Source organism: Ascoidea rubescens, assembly GCF_001661345.1.
Source record: "Ascoidea rubescens DSM 1968 unplaced genomic scaffold ASCRUscaffold_6, whole genome shotgun sequence".
In the NCBI taxonomy this organism is placed as follows: Eukaryota; Fungi; Ascomycota; class Saccharomycetes; order Ascoideales; family Ascoideaceae; genus Ascoidea; species Ascoidea rubescens.
This window is the reverse complement of record NW_017962918.1, coordinates 214,455-228,410: the sequence shown is the minus strand read 5'-3', so window position 1 is coordinate 228,410 and position 13,956 is coordinate 214,455. Positions and strand designations below refer to the sequence as shown.

General features: G+C 40.4%; 1 protein-coding gene across 1 annotated transcript; it reads right to left on the bottom strand.

Moving 5' to 3' along the window:
• Positions 1 to 1,060: 1,060 nt before the first annotated feature.
• On the bottom strand, positions 1,061 to 6,273 carry ASCRUDRAFT_7976 (uncharacterized protein; the record flags this gene model as incomplete). Its single annotated transcript, XM_020194420.1, has 2 exons — positions 1,061 to 1,168; positions 6,091 to 6,273. 2 exons carry the CDS (start codon positions 6,271 to 6,273, stop codon positions 1,061 to 1,063), a joined length of 291 nt encoding a protein of 96 aa, XP_020047310.1.
• Positions 6,274 to 13,956: the final 7,683 nt, after the last annotated feature.

Sequence of the window (13,956 nt, the reverse complement as noted above, 5' to 3'; positions counted from 1 at the left end):
ATCCTAAAATTGATTGGGGTAACTTTCAATTTCTCTGAGAATTGATAAGCGTAAATACTTAAGGTGATATTTTTTGGTTCCGGTATCACAATGACGAAAACAGTTGTCAGATTGATTTGATGAACAGAAATTGTCTTTGAGCCTTCAACAGCAAAAACCACTTCAAAATTTAGCATATCAAATAAGTTGATAAATCTCACCGAATAATCAAATGCCTCAATTGAACTAAATTTTTCTGCAACCTCTGCGGTCACGCAAATCTAGTAGTTCGTGCGGCCTTCGTTACAATCACCAAACAATAGCTAACTGGTTTTTCTAGTAATTGAGGACTAACCAACGATAAGGACATGGATCTAATCACTGGCTGCAGCTCAGAATTGTTGTAAGCCTCCCTGATATTATCATTCGGTCTTCTGGTCTGTGTCACTTGTCCGCCGCCGTGATGGCCCATGGACTAAGCAAGTTTTCTTTGAAGGACCGGGTGATGACTTGTACGTTCTTCTTTAAAGAGGACTTCTTTGCTTCAACCAATAATTGTCGGTTGGGATCCGCAGGCAATGAACCAAATTTGAAATGTCCGCTAGGAGATAGTCGAGAAAGTAATGAATCCTGCGCGAGGTACGATTTGGGTTTGCATCTTCCGTTTTCAGACTGCTCTGTTTTACTAGATATTTTAAGTCTTTAACTATAAAACCTATATTCCTGTTAATGAGGTTGTCTTTGAATTAGTCAACAAAGTCCTTCATTGATTTGCGATCTGTTTGATACCCCGGAATTAATTTCGGCCGTAGTGCAAAAGGTGCTACACAATTGCTGGATTGGCCGTCACATAATATGTAATTTGCAAAAGGATTAATCAATGACTTGTGTTGAGCTTTTAATTTTCATGCCATGTCACTATCTGTTAGTGTTTGGCGCAATACATTATCCAATATGAGAAATTATAATGCAATTGTTACTGAAATCCGTAGTAACATTATTAGGGTGTCCAATGCAAACCATGCTGCGTCTAGCTTAAATGCTGCTTCGATAGGAGGTGTCTGCACCGCGGAATTGGTTCTCAATCGCCATACTGCTTCTGCAAATTTGTGTTGGGTAATGCAAGCGAGCTGGCTAATAAATTTGGTGATGAAGGATTTGGTGGTCGCTCAGCTTCATCGCGGTTAGCCTAAGTCGGAAAGAAAATGTTAATAAAGTTAAATTAGATTGAAATGAGATTTTACCGAGGTTTCAGGAAGGAATGTTGAGGTGGTGACTGCTGTGCTCCACAATCAATCCCTGCTGGATGATGCGCTCCAGGCTGTTGTTCTGCCGAAACGGCCATGATGGAAGCCTCTAGATTATTGTAGCCGCAGAGTTTCTTGGTCGATCAACGTGACAAGAAAGCCCATGGTCAGTTACAAAACGGATTATTTAGATTTCGTGAACTAAAAGGTTTTGGGCTGAAAATGAGAAGATCAGCAACTTATTTTTTCATACAGGTCAGATTGCGGGTGTTAGTGTCGCTTTTCTTGATGTAGGAGCTAATGCAACATTGTTGCACAAGAAGGGAAAATCAAAGGGGCGTATGCTTCATGCTCCCTGTAGTCGTAATTATTTTTCGCCATCAGATGCTCTAAATTACCGCCCTGATCATCATTCTAAGCTGATTGTGCTTGTCTAAATAGTGCATGGGATAGCCACAGTGCAGAATCGCCGCTATATTAATTTTTTGAAGCCCTATCACTCTTCCCCCCTCAACATCACCAATTAGCATGATCATCTACGAGTTCCAGGTGAGAGAGTTACAAATGATATTGCAAAGATAAATGGCACTTCGGCTGCTCGATGATCACGGAGTCAGCTTTGAGAGAATGGAACCCCAATCATGAAAGTGAATAAGTCTTCTTCAGGACATAGCCACCGCTGCTTTTCCTTTTCAAGTGTGGATAAAGCGTGGCCATCGCCAGCTGTTTCTGTTGGCAGGTTGCTATACTATCTTAGGATAACTAAGCAGATATAGGAAAAAGCGGTTCCTAGTTTCTGTTCCGATACGCAGTTTCCATCCAAGGTGTTCAAACGGACTCTCAATATGAAGTGTTCGCAGAGAAATTGTATCTTGTTTTGGAGCGTCTTCAAAACCGAGTGCTGAGCTTTGGCAAAAGAGAATCTTCAGACAATCGAATCCGATGTTATTTGCAGCAAATCTTCCGTAGTACTTATTGAATGAAGCTCCGATGAGTGGATAATTTTTGATAATCATGAATCTCCCCGACCAAGGCGCTCGACTCACAGGTTCCATTGAATAATATAAAGAAAGAAAACGAACCGCCGTATGATAAAGTAGCAGGATGTGATTCCTATGGCACCACCGCCAACCACAGCTGGAGAACCAAAATAGTTGTTGGAAGTCATTTCAGTGTTTTCCATGCCAGGACATGAGATGAAACGCCAACGTAGTCCTCAATGAACTTATTCAATGTGTTCTTGCCTGCTTCTATTGAGCTATTGATGAATCAAAGTTGTTTTAAAATATGGATCATTCGCTGCAATGCCGGCAACAAAGCCGTCTGCAGCTGCAGCTAAGATTTCTTCTACTGGTGTTACGGGGGATTGGAGCTCCCTGCAACCAATGACAACAATATCGTATTTCCAATTCTTTCACACGGATCATGATATGATAACAGCAACAACGGTGACAAATATATTGACGCGTAATAAACTGATTCGTAGACAGATCGTCCAGTCGGCGATGAATTAGATTCAACACAAACGGCTACATCCACCTACGATATTGATCAAATTGCTAATGTCCACACATGATGCTGAGCTTGATAATTACTAAATTGGTGAAAGCAAGAGACTTCTCAAAATTATACTGATCAGATACGATACTTCTTCAATACTACGAAAATCAATCAAGTGATATCACTGAAGCAGGTTCTCAAAACTTATTTGGCTGCTGCCCTTTTGCCGCTACCTGTGCTAATCCCAATCTTGCATGCCCGTTGTGCGCGGTTGCTGGTGAATCTGAGCTGAAGGCAACCTTTGAAAGCAATACATTCCGGTTTACTGATGGTTTGTCCCAATAAAATCTCTTAGATCGCGTCCGCGGTCGGAAGTGAAGTCAGCAGCAACTGATGATTCTGCCAGACCCAGGCAAGTTCCTGAAATATTTTTGAGCTTAAAAGAATTAACTAAAAAGACATATTTGTTTTAGTTATTATACATTGCAGTGTTTGAGTCCTTGCTGCTGGTTCATCATGTAGCTGAATGGAGGTTTATCAAAATAGATTGCCCGACTGCATCACGTGAGGGTGATATTAACCCGCTCTTCTAAAGTTGGAGTTTCTCTGATTTCTTAACGCAGATTATCGTTTAAATGATTTGAAATCACACCAATGAATACTTCCACTACAAACATATGATCTGTGCCGTTACAAAATTATCCTCAGTGTACTCCAATCGTTTTTGCCCCATATTCTTTGAAATTAAGAAGAGGGTTTCATTTTTCAACAACGCAACACCATCTCATGGTTGCAACATTTCAAGATGACCCCACTTTCCCGGGATTCTCCGATCCCAAAATCAACCTGCTGACATCAAATTTAATTAAGTGCGGAAACTGAAGGATATCGGAACAACTATGAGTTGCTATCTTGCATTTGATCTTGGTTTGAGTATTCACGGGATTTCGCAATCAATAGATATTGATCATTGAATAATGCATTAAGAGATGTAAATTGAGGTCACTCAGTCGCGGGTAACATAAACGATCTTGAACCCTTTCATGGTCTTACCCACGTATGATGCATTTGATTAAAATGGGGAAGATCCATCAATAATTTTATCAACTGTTGAATTGTTGCGTTCTGCTGCAAATGACTCACTTCTTTTTGTTCCACCCTGTCACAGTGGTTTGGCTGGACAAAATGGTGATTGAGAGTCAGTTGTTGGATATAAAATGCCATTAACGAAAAGCAAGTTAGTTGGGACCTCAATCCATGGATCAGTGGCCTTGCGGATTGGTGATTGTGAGTTGATTTCTCTCTCTGATGGGGCCCTGAGTTTCCGATCATCATCCAAATTTTCAATTATTTCGGTAGGGATGATGCTATATTATCCGTCCAGTGTACTCCCATTTTTGTTATGAACTTGTCTAACGTTTCCATGAACCCCAAAGCTGCAATCATATTTTAATCAGCTTTCACTCTAAGATAGGGGCGTTCAATGGCTTTACTTCACTGGCAAGAATAGAATCACTAAGTAAATCTTTGGATTTGCTACTATGGGCTTAATCCAGCACTACTGAAACATCTCAATCAAGAAATTTATTCATTGAATTGTTTCATTCATTGAAATGTTGATTCAATGGGTTTTGATATTGGTGTCATCTTGGATTTATCAGTCTATTATGAATTCTCACATGTTGGAGGTTATTCTACTGCTTTCCAATATGTTCAATCTACTGACCGCCAACACCTGCTTTTAAGAACCGTCACCGTTGCATTGCATTATTGCTATTCAATTATATCTCCAAAATCCTCACTTTGTTATGGAAAGAACTTCCTTCAGCGTTGGATTAGAATATTCGGTAGTAATCATACTCGTTTGTTCTTAAGTAACTTTTGGCTCATATTGAATTCCTTGAGTGAAACCTTTGCAATGATTTACTCAGCTGGCTTTTTGCCAACAATAGAACTAACCAACAGGTTGGCTATGGTTCCACAGACGGGATGACAAAACTGACGCAATGCTTCTTTGTTTGAAGGTTAAAAAAGCCTTCGTCAATTATCGCGTTTCGCAGTGTTTCAAATCCACCCATGTGTTTCACCCCATCGGATGTCTTTTGCACACCAGTAGCTACGATTCCACATCATTGAAGGGTGCCAGTGAGCAGATTTCTCCAGTCGGTGTTCCGCACTGGCACCTGATACGCGCCGGCAAACATGAACAGTCGTTATCAAGCTCTTGAAATGTTAATGATCATTGACAGAAACATCTGCGGTCCCATCAATGGCTTAATGGGGAGCTGTCATTTTCCGTGATGTGAACTTTTGGTTTCCAACAGTCATTCACCGATCATCCTCCGTAACACTGAGAAATATAAACCTGTTGGTACTAAATGGGTTCCGATCGCTCTTATATTCTTTTACTTTATCAACCTTTCTTCCCTAATATAATATCATGGGATCTGTGCGACGTAAATCACAACGAAGTCTGCTCTTTGTGCCTCTCATGTGTTGAAATGAAGTTCTAGGGACGATAAGAGCGGCACCAAAATATGTCAGACAAGACCTTGCGGCAGCTATTCCATCATACAATTCTAAATAGATGACTTGAATATGGAAGAAAAACACAGAACAGAACAGCTTTCTCCTTTAGAAGGAAATTGGTTGTATCACCGACTGTCACCAGAGAAGACCGGAGAGAACGTCCAAGGGACAAATGTGCAAATCCGCGAAGCTCCCAAAGTCCTGGCTGTAACAGCATCTCTTCATTCATTTCAAAACTATACAAGTATATTTTTCTGTTTTCAAGATTTTCATGGCAAACTGTTTCAGATCCGGCAATCCAATCCATATAAAGCTAGGAGCCACCGTTAGCATCACACACTTATGGAAGATCATCGGTGGCTGCAACAGACTTTTTCAATTCAATTCATTAAGTTTGCACTATCATCATTCTCATTGTTTGAGCTGTTGTCAAAAGGTTGAAGATCTAGAATGTTGTGATCATAAGATGTATTCACCCATGAAATGTCAGTTTCAATATCTTGCCATTGATGTCAGTTGACTCATTCTTCTCCAATACCGCAGCAGCAGCAGGTGCTATTCAAACGGCGGATGTGATTGCTAGATGGATAGCAGCAAAAAATGGATCATTGAAAGAAGAATAAGTTTTATCAAATTGAGAATGAACGCTGACAACAGGACGGCTTTAAAGACCGATTCTCATTCAGTATGCTCTTCATTTCTTGCTCAAGCGTACATCAACACAGAGAACGCCGCATCACGTCACCTGGATTGGTTCACTAATGTGGCGAACTTTTAATTTGAATCACGGCCAAAGTCCTTGAGTTTACCAACAGACGATTTTCATCCACAATACTATTTCCAAAGCATTAGTCATGAGAACACCCAAGTTGTTGCAAATCAAAAATATCAATAGCACTGGAAAAATCGCCCAATTACTCAAACCATAATTGCCTAAATTTGATTCAACCTCATTGTTGTGTCTCTCAGGTAATTGTTCTCGGCCAAAATTTAGCGGAATAATCACAAAGCTAGTCATAAGGAACAGACTTTTTCTTTTTGTTTGCTTTATATTGCCATCACTCAGTTGCCACCACAAATTCAAATCTAGTACAAAATCGCACAGCATGGCGCGTTTTATTCAGCAACTGTTTATTACATTTAAAACAATATGCCAAAGTGGCATCGTTTAATGGTCGTAAACCAATCGGCACAACAGCAACATATTTTAAATTCCCAACATGATTAGTGAAAGAATGACAGTTATGTACGACACAAAGGACATTTTTTAGCCCAATAATATTATCAAGATCACAACCAGGCGCAGCCACCGACCCCGCTGTGGACGAGTTATTAATAAATTGGCTGGCGTCTCCTTCCTGAAAAGACGGACATTTCAAGCCAGCGTTAACAGAGAAGCCATTCATTTGCAAATGATTGTTCAGTCAATCACTGGTCCATGATCTTTAGGTTCATGATGAACTAAATGTTGACGCACCACATATGGCAATAAGCCAAATATTTAACGCTGAAGCCGCGCTTACGCCACTCAACGCAGCATTCTTATTACCGGCATTTGCTTTGAGCGAAATCCACCTCCTTTAATTGCAGCATCTGCTATTGATCTTAGATGGGTACCTTTAGAGGCACAGTAATTGCTCTCTCAAAATCATACATTCAGCTCCATCACAGTACAATTTTCTTGGAGTTCATCGCTAGATGCCGCGAAGCAGCAATCAGTTCGGCATGACCTGCTTCATTGTTGAACGATTCAGCCTTAGCACAAACTCTTTACAAGACACTAATGTCATTGCACAGCTCGTTGAGGTTCACCATCGGTTCCCTAGCTACTTCCAATCCGCAACCAATCCGCATCTGAATGAATGTGGTGTCATCAAGAACCGCCGCAGCCAAAGTATTGCTAGAACTTATGATCCTACTCGAAAAAACAGGGTACAAATAGTAGCTAAGAATTATTACTTTTTGCGACACAGATGGAAAGTCATTATTTCTGATTTGCCATCTTGAGCTGTTCATTTCCAACTGCGCCGATCGCTGTAAGCCCTCATCTATAATCAAATGTATCAACGCTATGATGGATCGCCAAAATCTTTCCTTCACCAATTCTAATTATGGAGAACTTGGATGTCTAGTAGCAGCTTTCATAGCGCAGCTCTTATGCTTAACAAAAGCAGCTTCGCCAAATGAAGAAACACCATCAGCATTGTAACCCAAGGGTTTTGACAATGGAATTCATTAAAGATGTTGTTCTTATCCGATTTAGTGACTAATGGATTTGGTCCTAATCAACATGTTCCGGATGAAAACACCATCTTTGATAATATCTTGAACCAAAGGACATATCGGCAGAGCACCAACATTGAAGGACCAATCCAACAATGCATTTAGCTGCTTTAATTTGTCTTTCTGATACAAGCAAGGGAGCATTCGCAATTTGGCTCATTTCCTGTTGTATTAACGGCTCAAAAAGTTATTGATATAAAACGGTTTGAATGCAAAATCAGATTGAAAGCATCGCAGCCCTTTTATAATCCAAGTGGGGTGGTTAGCAGTTCGTCGCATCGGCTATCCTGTGAGAGATACCGCATGCCTAACATACAGAAGCCGCAGGAGTACAACTCCTTCATGCACTGGCGTTGACCTTGGACGATTGGGTCGATTCTGCCGAGCAATTTGAAGATCCTTCAAGTGGCTGTTGGGCCTTGTCAAGCAGTGCCCATGTGTGGGTGCAAAAAATAGTTTCACGGTGCTGCCCGCAACCTAAAACAAAGCAGATCTCACCATAACTAGGTCCTTATACTAAACGCAATGACGAGATGCGAAAGGTAGCTGTTTGTGCAATACGGCCTTTTCCCTTAAACCAGAATTAGGCAATTATTGTTTTTCTCGAGTAGACTTGGCGACTTCCTTTACCTCGTCCATTAGGTTCGTTCTGCATCCTGATCATTCTTTTGCCCATTAGCTTGTTTGAAAGCCCTTTTTTTGTTTCACAACTGTTTTGCTTACCTTCTTTGAGTGGTTTATAAAACCAAACGCTGTAAATGACTTACAAAGTAGGAAAATGAATGAATTAACAATGTAAATCGGAATGCAAAAACTTTGTAATACCAAATATGATTGGTTTCAAACCACAATGAAAAAGTGTAATACAATCAAATTATAACATTTGTAGAAAAAATTTCAAAAGAAGGATTCAATCAAACTTGCAATAGTAATGATTTTTAGTCCTACGAAATACAAATAGTCCACAGCAGTCAGTTAAACCCAATCGACATAAACAAAATTCCAATAATCAAGGACAATTGAATGAAAGAAAGAAGTCGTCGACATTACTAAGCACAGGTGCACAAATGTCCTTGCTCAACATATCAGCAACATTCCATTTAGTGTTAATGCTAGCGTAACCAAATCCAATGACCCACAACGGTGTCACAAATCCATTCGTGAATGAAATATCCATTGAGTATGAATGATTGGTGGGATGGCTACCCCGGTCGATAGCGGATTTGCCCTCGCTGATGATAATTACTTTCAAACAGTTGTACTATTATACTTGAAGATCTGCACTAGCAACACAGCTTGTCTCACTACTTTAGTGAGTGAAACGTTATTACCTTCACAAGTCTGGAATGCTATTTAAGAGTGGATCTTTGAACGGCAAGTATCTGTCCGATTGATATAGTGGAACATATAACTACCGAAACATATTTTGTTGCCTATATGGCCAGCCCATCGGCTGTCAAAGAAACTTACTACTTATCTGAGAAAACAGCGATGCAATGAACAGTTTATTGCTCTTAGTCTTGAAATGTTGCTACGCATATTCCACAACTTACATCGACATTTTATGCTGCAGTAACACGTTAACTCAGTATCCCAACAACAAAACCAAAAGGAGACGCGAAACAATTTGGCTCACAATGCATCGAGCCAACAGTAGATATGAAGAATGATATCTGTTCAACATCTTTCTTACAGCATTCCCAATTTCATGGCACGTTGAACGGGTGAATCATCATTGGTGTAGCTTGTTAGAGAGACTCATTCATGTTCATTTGATAAACCATCACTTCGTAGTAGCTCTACACGGATACCAATATATCTCTGTTACTTTGAACAGGATAAAAATGAGGAAAACGACGCACGATTACTCGTAATTCTTTCGCTGCAATAGATGATCAGCAATATGATTTGCCTCCCTTGATGATTCCATCGATTGATGCGGGATTATGTTGAGCATCGACATTTAATGCTAACAAAGAGTAATCTCTGATCTTCGATAGAAAGACCACACCGTGTTCTGCTGAAGGTCATTGAAATGCAAACGCTTGAAGAGATCCCAGCTTCTCCAAGTACAATCAATATGGTGATTGTTTGAGATTTCAAATTGACTCGAGTAACCACTAAGCTTTCAATAGTTATTGAGCATTAACAAAATGAGCAGGGAGCTTCATGTAAACCTGCGGGTTGATTTCTCAATGATGATATGCAGTGGTGACATCACTCCAACGATTCATAAATATGATTGAACATGCAACTCTAGGAGTGGCTCCTACAAATCCACACACATTTACTGGAGTACACGTTGTTCTTCATTGAATTCCTTCAATCTGTGAATAACCTTGAGTAAGTACTGTGGTATTAGTCAAGTCACCAGCTGCTGTTGGCTTCATTTTAAATACCCAACAACAGCGAACGCGTTGTTTTCCGATCAGAAGATCAACCAATTGGTGTCTACAGCATTGCGGCAATCGCTGAATCTCTGATTGACCAGGGACTTATCACGTTAGTTCTGCAGGATTTGCATTGACTGGCGTGCCAGGCATAATTGCTGCTGCCAGAGGTTACAAAAGTGACAGTCTTTTAATGTCATCACCTAATTCATTTCAACACTATTATAGTAGATATCCAAAGGAATTAAAGTTTCTTTCGGGGCCCGCTTGATTACTAGCAAACTAGACCAATTCAACTACAGCACCAGTCGCAGGATCAGCAAGTTGATTAGGATCATCAGTTGTGCACCTTAGCCTTTTCAATCCAGTCCATTGTCATTGCATTATATAATGGATTACCATACGAGATGATATCTAGATATTGATGTGACTCATTAGAGTTCCTTTTCAAGTATCTTCTGACCCAATGGTAGTCTGTATTCTTGTCATTGATAGCCGTTCACATTACTACTGATTGAACACCAGACGCAAAAGGTGTTGATGGAAAGGTGGATGGATTAGTTGGTTACATGGTGGAAAAAATGCTTCTTCTAAAAATATTTGGTTTGATCAAAACAATAGCAAGCACTGTCATCAAGAATGGTGAGTTGAATAGATAACACAAAGTAAATTATTCTACACAAATCGTACCTATCAATTGGTGCCGCACTACGGCTCCCCTTCCTTAATTATCCTGAATTGGTTGGCATGTTCGGCAGGGGAAGGACATAAAACTCTTCGACTTAGCAGTAATTTCCATTCGTCCACAAAACAATTCAAGAGGGGTTGTCAGCATTCAGTCAACTTTGTTTGGAATCGTAGTCATCAGAAGCACTGGACACTTCAGCAGTTCAATCCAGGACTAATCAGCAGTCTTCCATCAAGTTAACACTTTCTTCGCTTTTGTCATCATTTTCGAATCCCAAAAATCAGCGACCTCATTTTGTTAAGACAAAAAGGGCACCGTCGTTTCGTTCTTCTTCACGACATAGTGACATCGTTCTTTGAGCACATTCAATCCAAAGTCATTATCAGAGGGTTACAATGAATAGATTTCCCGAATATGTGCTAAGTTAGTTCGAAAAACCAGTTGCCGAAACACAGTTGATTTCGGCTCTATATCATGCAAGAGTCTCACCTTGATATGCTAATTGTTCATGCGTATTTGTATTATTTCACCCAACAGCAAATAGGGCAACGAGACATTGATAAAATTGTGAAGGTGTTCCTTCACCAGCAGATGCAGCGATGAAAACAGTTCATACATTTTTAATGGGAAACCTGGCATCTATATGTGTATCCGTGCTGATTGAAGTGTGGTTTCCAACATGGGGAGCTTAAGAACATTCCTCTATCATTTATACTTCAGCTGCATCACTGATTCAAATCATTCGAAATCATCAATAGTGTCATCACCACCACGAGTCAGACCTCAGAAAACAGTTAATTTGCGGATCCAATGATCATTGTTAGAATATCGTAAGAGATACCTAAATCAAATTAGATGAGCCCGCCATTATTAATCACGTCGTTTGTTACTTCCAAACACCAAGCAATCAGCAACTGACCTGCTTTATGGAAAGCGGACCAGGCGCTGTACGCACAGCATCGGATTGAACTGATGATAAAAGAAATCCTGGCCGAGAAGCAAAACTGGCACTAGCCAAAAATCTCCTTTTGAAAAAACAGTAGCTCTCCACTTTTTGTTGTTTTGGCTCACTCGAATGATATTTCCCAACTGCGATTAACTCAATTGAAACTGAGGGTGCAGCAATCGTTATGTTCAGTGAGGCTCTCATTTAAGAAAGAGCCCTTTTTACGAAGGTGCTCATCGACGCAGCAGCTGCATCGACAATGCCGGCCAGTTGAACAGCATTGTCCACCATGTTAATTTTGCAAGTGAACTGTTAAACGATAATATTGAAATGGCCCGTATGGAATGATGTAGTTCACACTATGCTGCAACTAAGTCATCTGCTCATTGTGACCCCGGCTTCAACAGCAATGATACGATATTGCTTCGGCAAGCAATAATATTCTTTATGGCCCTGCAGCCCATCAAAAATTTGCATTCTCAATACAGAGGGAGCAATTCTGCTAGCATCCAACGTAGGGCTGATGCAATACCAAACAATCTTTATTTCTATCAATGAACATCACAACAATACTTCCTTTTTTTCTGATGACGGGTTAAACCAACAAATCAAACTAAGCAACTTTAACATTCAACACAGAAGCCTGAATAGAAATGATTGCAAAATCGAATTGTTTCTTTGATTCTTGAATGCGAACGGTCAACATTGGGCTGATAATTTGCGGTAAGGTGTCCACAATAGAATCTATGGTATGGAAAAAGATAAGAACGAAGTACCAAGAAATCATCCCCATCCAATTTGTAGAGAACGGAATCAAACCACTCAGAGCCACCGCATCAGACAAGTAACAGCCAACGGAAAACTGAATATAGATACTCAGCTTGGATATATTAGTAACCACACCTCAGACGGTTAGAACAGTCATCTCGAAAATCTGAGAAACCATGCAAGCGACAGTTCCGGTTCACTGAGCAGTTACCAGGTGTGACTGCCAAACATGCTTTGCAGCGATCTGCCTTTTGGTGCAGTATAGGGGGATTGAGTCTGAGCCACGACCTTGTACAAAGTATATAATGGCATTCTAAATCGGTCTCGTTCGAATAGAGGCATGTCTGATGCTTTATCACAACTTTTCTGTTTTGAGCCACGGGGATGCTTACATTTGGTTCCACTCTGTCTGTCCCCGGTGAGGTTGAGTAACGTTTTGCGATTCAACTCAGTTTCAGATATGAAGGGCTGGCAATCTTATTGATTATCTCGATTTATTATACTTCTTCAGGTTCAAATATCTTATGCATCAATAACTCCACGTTATCAGCGGAATCGCCTAAGTTGGATGGCAGAAATCAAACAGATGAAAAAATGCGGTTAACTTTAAGACGTGGGCTTCCCTCTTGAATGTCAGAGCTGCTGTGTTGGTCACGATGGTTCCAGCGTTCGTTGAAAAACAAGTCAACCTTGTTGAAATTGTTAAGGCAGGCATAGTTAGCATTTCTTCATATTTCATTTGCCATACCTAGGTTACTGGTGGATTTGATGCTGCTCTGTTGGTGAAGGTGCTGTACATTCTGTGGTAGGGCCATCAAGTGTTAGTAAACATGGCGAAGCCTCATCAATCAGTAGGTGTTGACGTCTCCATCTGTACCAGCAACATCTTGTTGAATCTTAAGCGGGGGACATTCTTCAGCTAATAAAAAAGATTGAAGGACATTGCTTTTTCAACAATAATTGGATATACTCAAACTCCACAATGTTGAAGAAGCAGCCTCCATTTTTCTTACTGCTTGTGTTTTGAAAGAAATTTACGGTGAATGAGTTTTGACTCAATTCACAAATCATAACAAAATTCCAATTAGTTTTGCAATGGTTTTGGCCAACCATCAAGGTGCAGATTGAGTTGCTGATGGATCAGGCTCAGCAGCGCTGGTAACTGTTGCCAATGATGAAATCTTAAACTCTAGATGGAAAAAAATGAAAACGTATAGCCGTCACTAATTAGATATTTGATAATTGAATTTTTGTCATCGCGCCTGGTTTCCGATGAACCATCAGTTCAAGAGGATCTTTCCGCCGCTCTGGCTGTTCTCGATAACCCAAAATTGATTGGTCGCTGTTTGATCGGTCACTGCAAGTAACTGGCAAACAGCTGTCAACCTCCAAATCATCTTATGTCAATTCGGATCTTCACAAAATGTTAGTTCCAACAGTGATTGGATCACTATCTTAAATTCCCACTCTGGTCCGATCGCTGCTATTGCTGACACCATCGATCTCGCCAAAAGTATTGATTCATAGATGCACGTGAATGGCAGTTCATTGCCAAATGTTCACTAAGCTCCCCATTAGCCGATTGAATTTGAATCTCAGCTGACACATCTGAAGGGGCCCGATTTT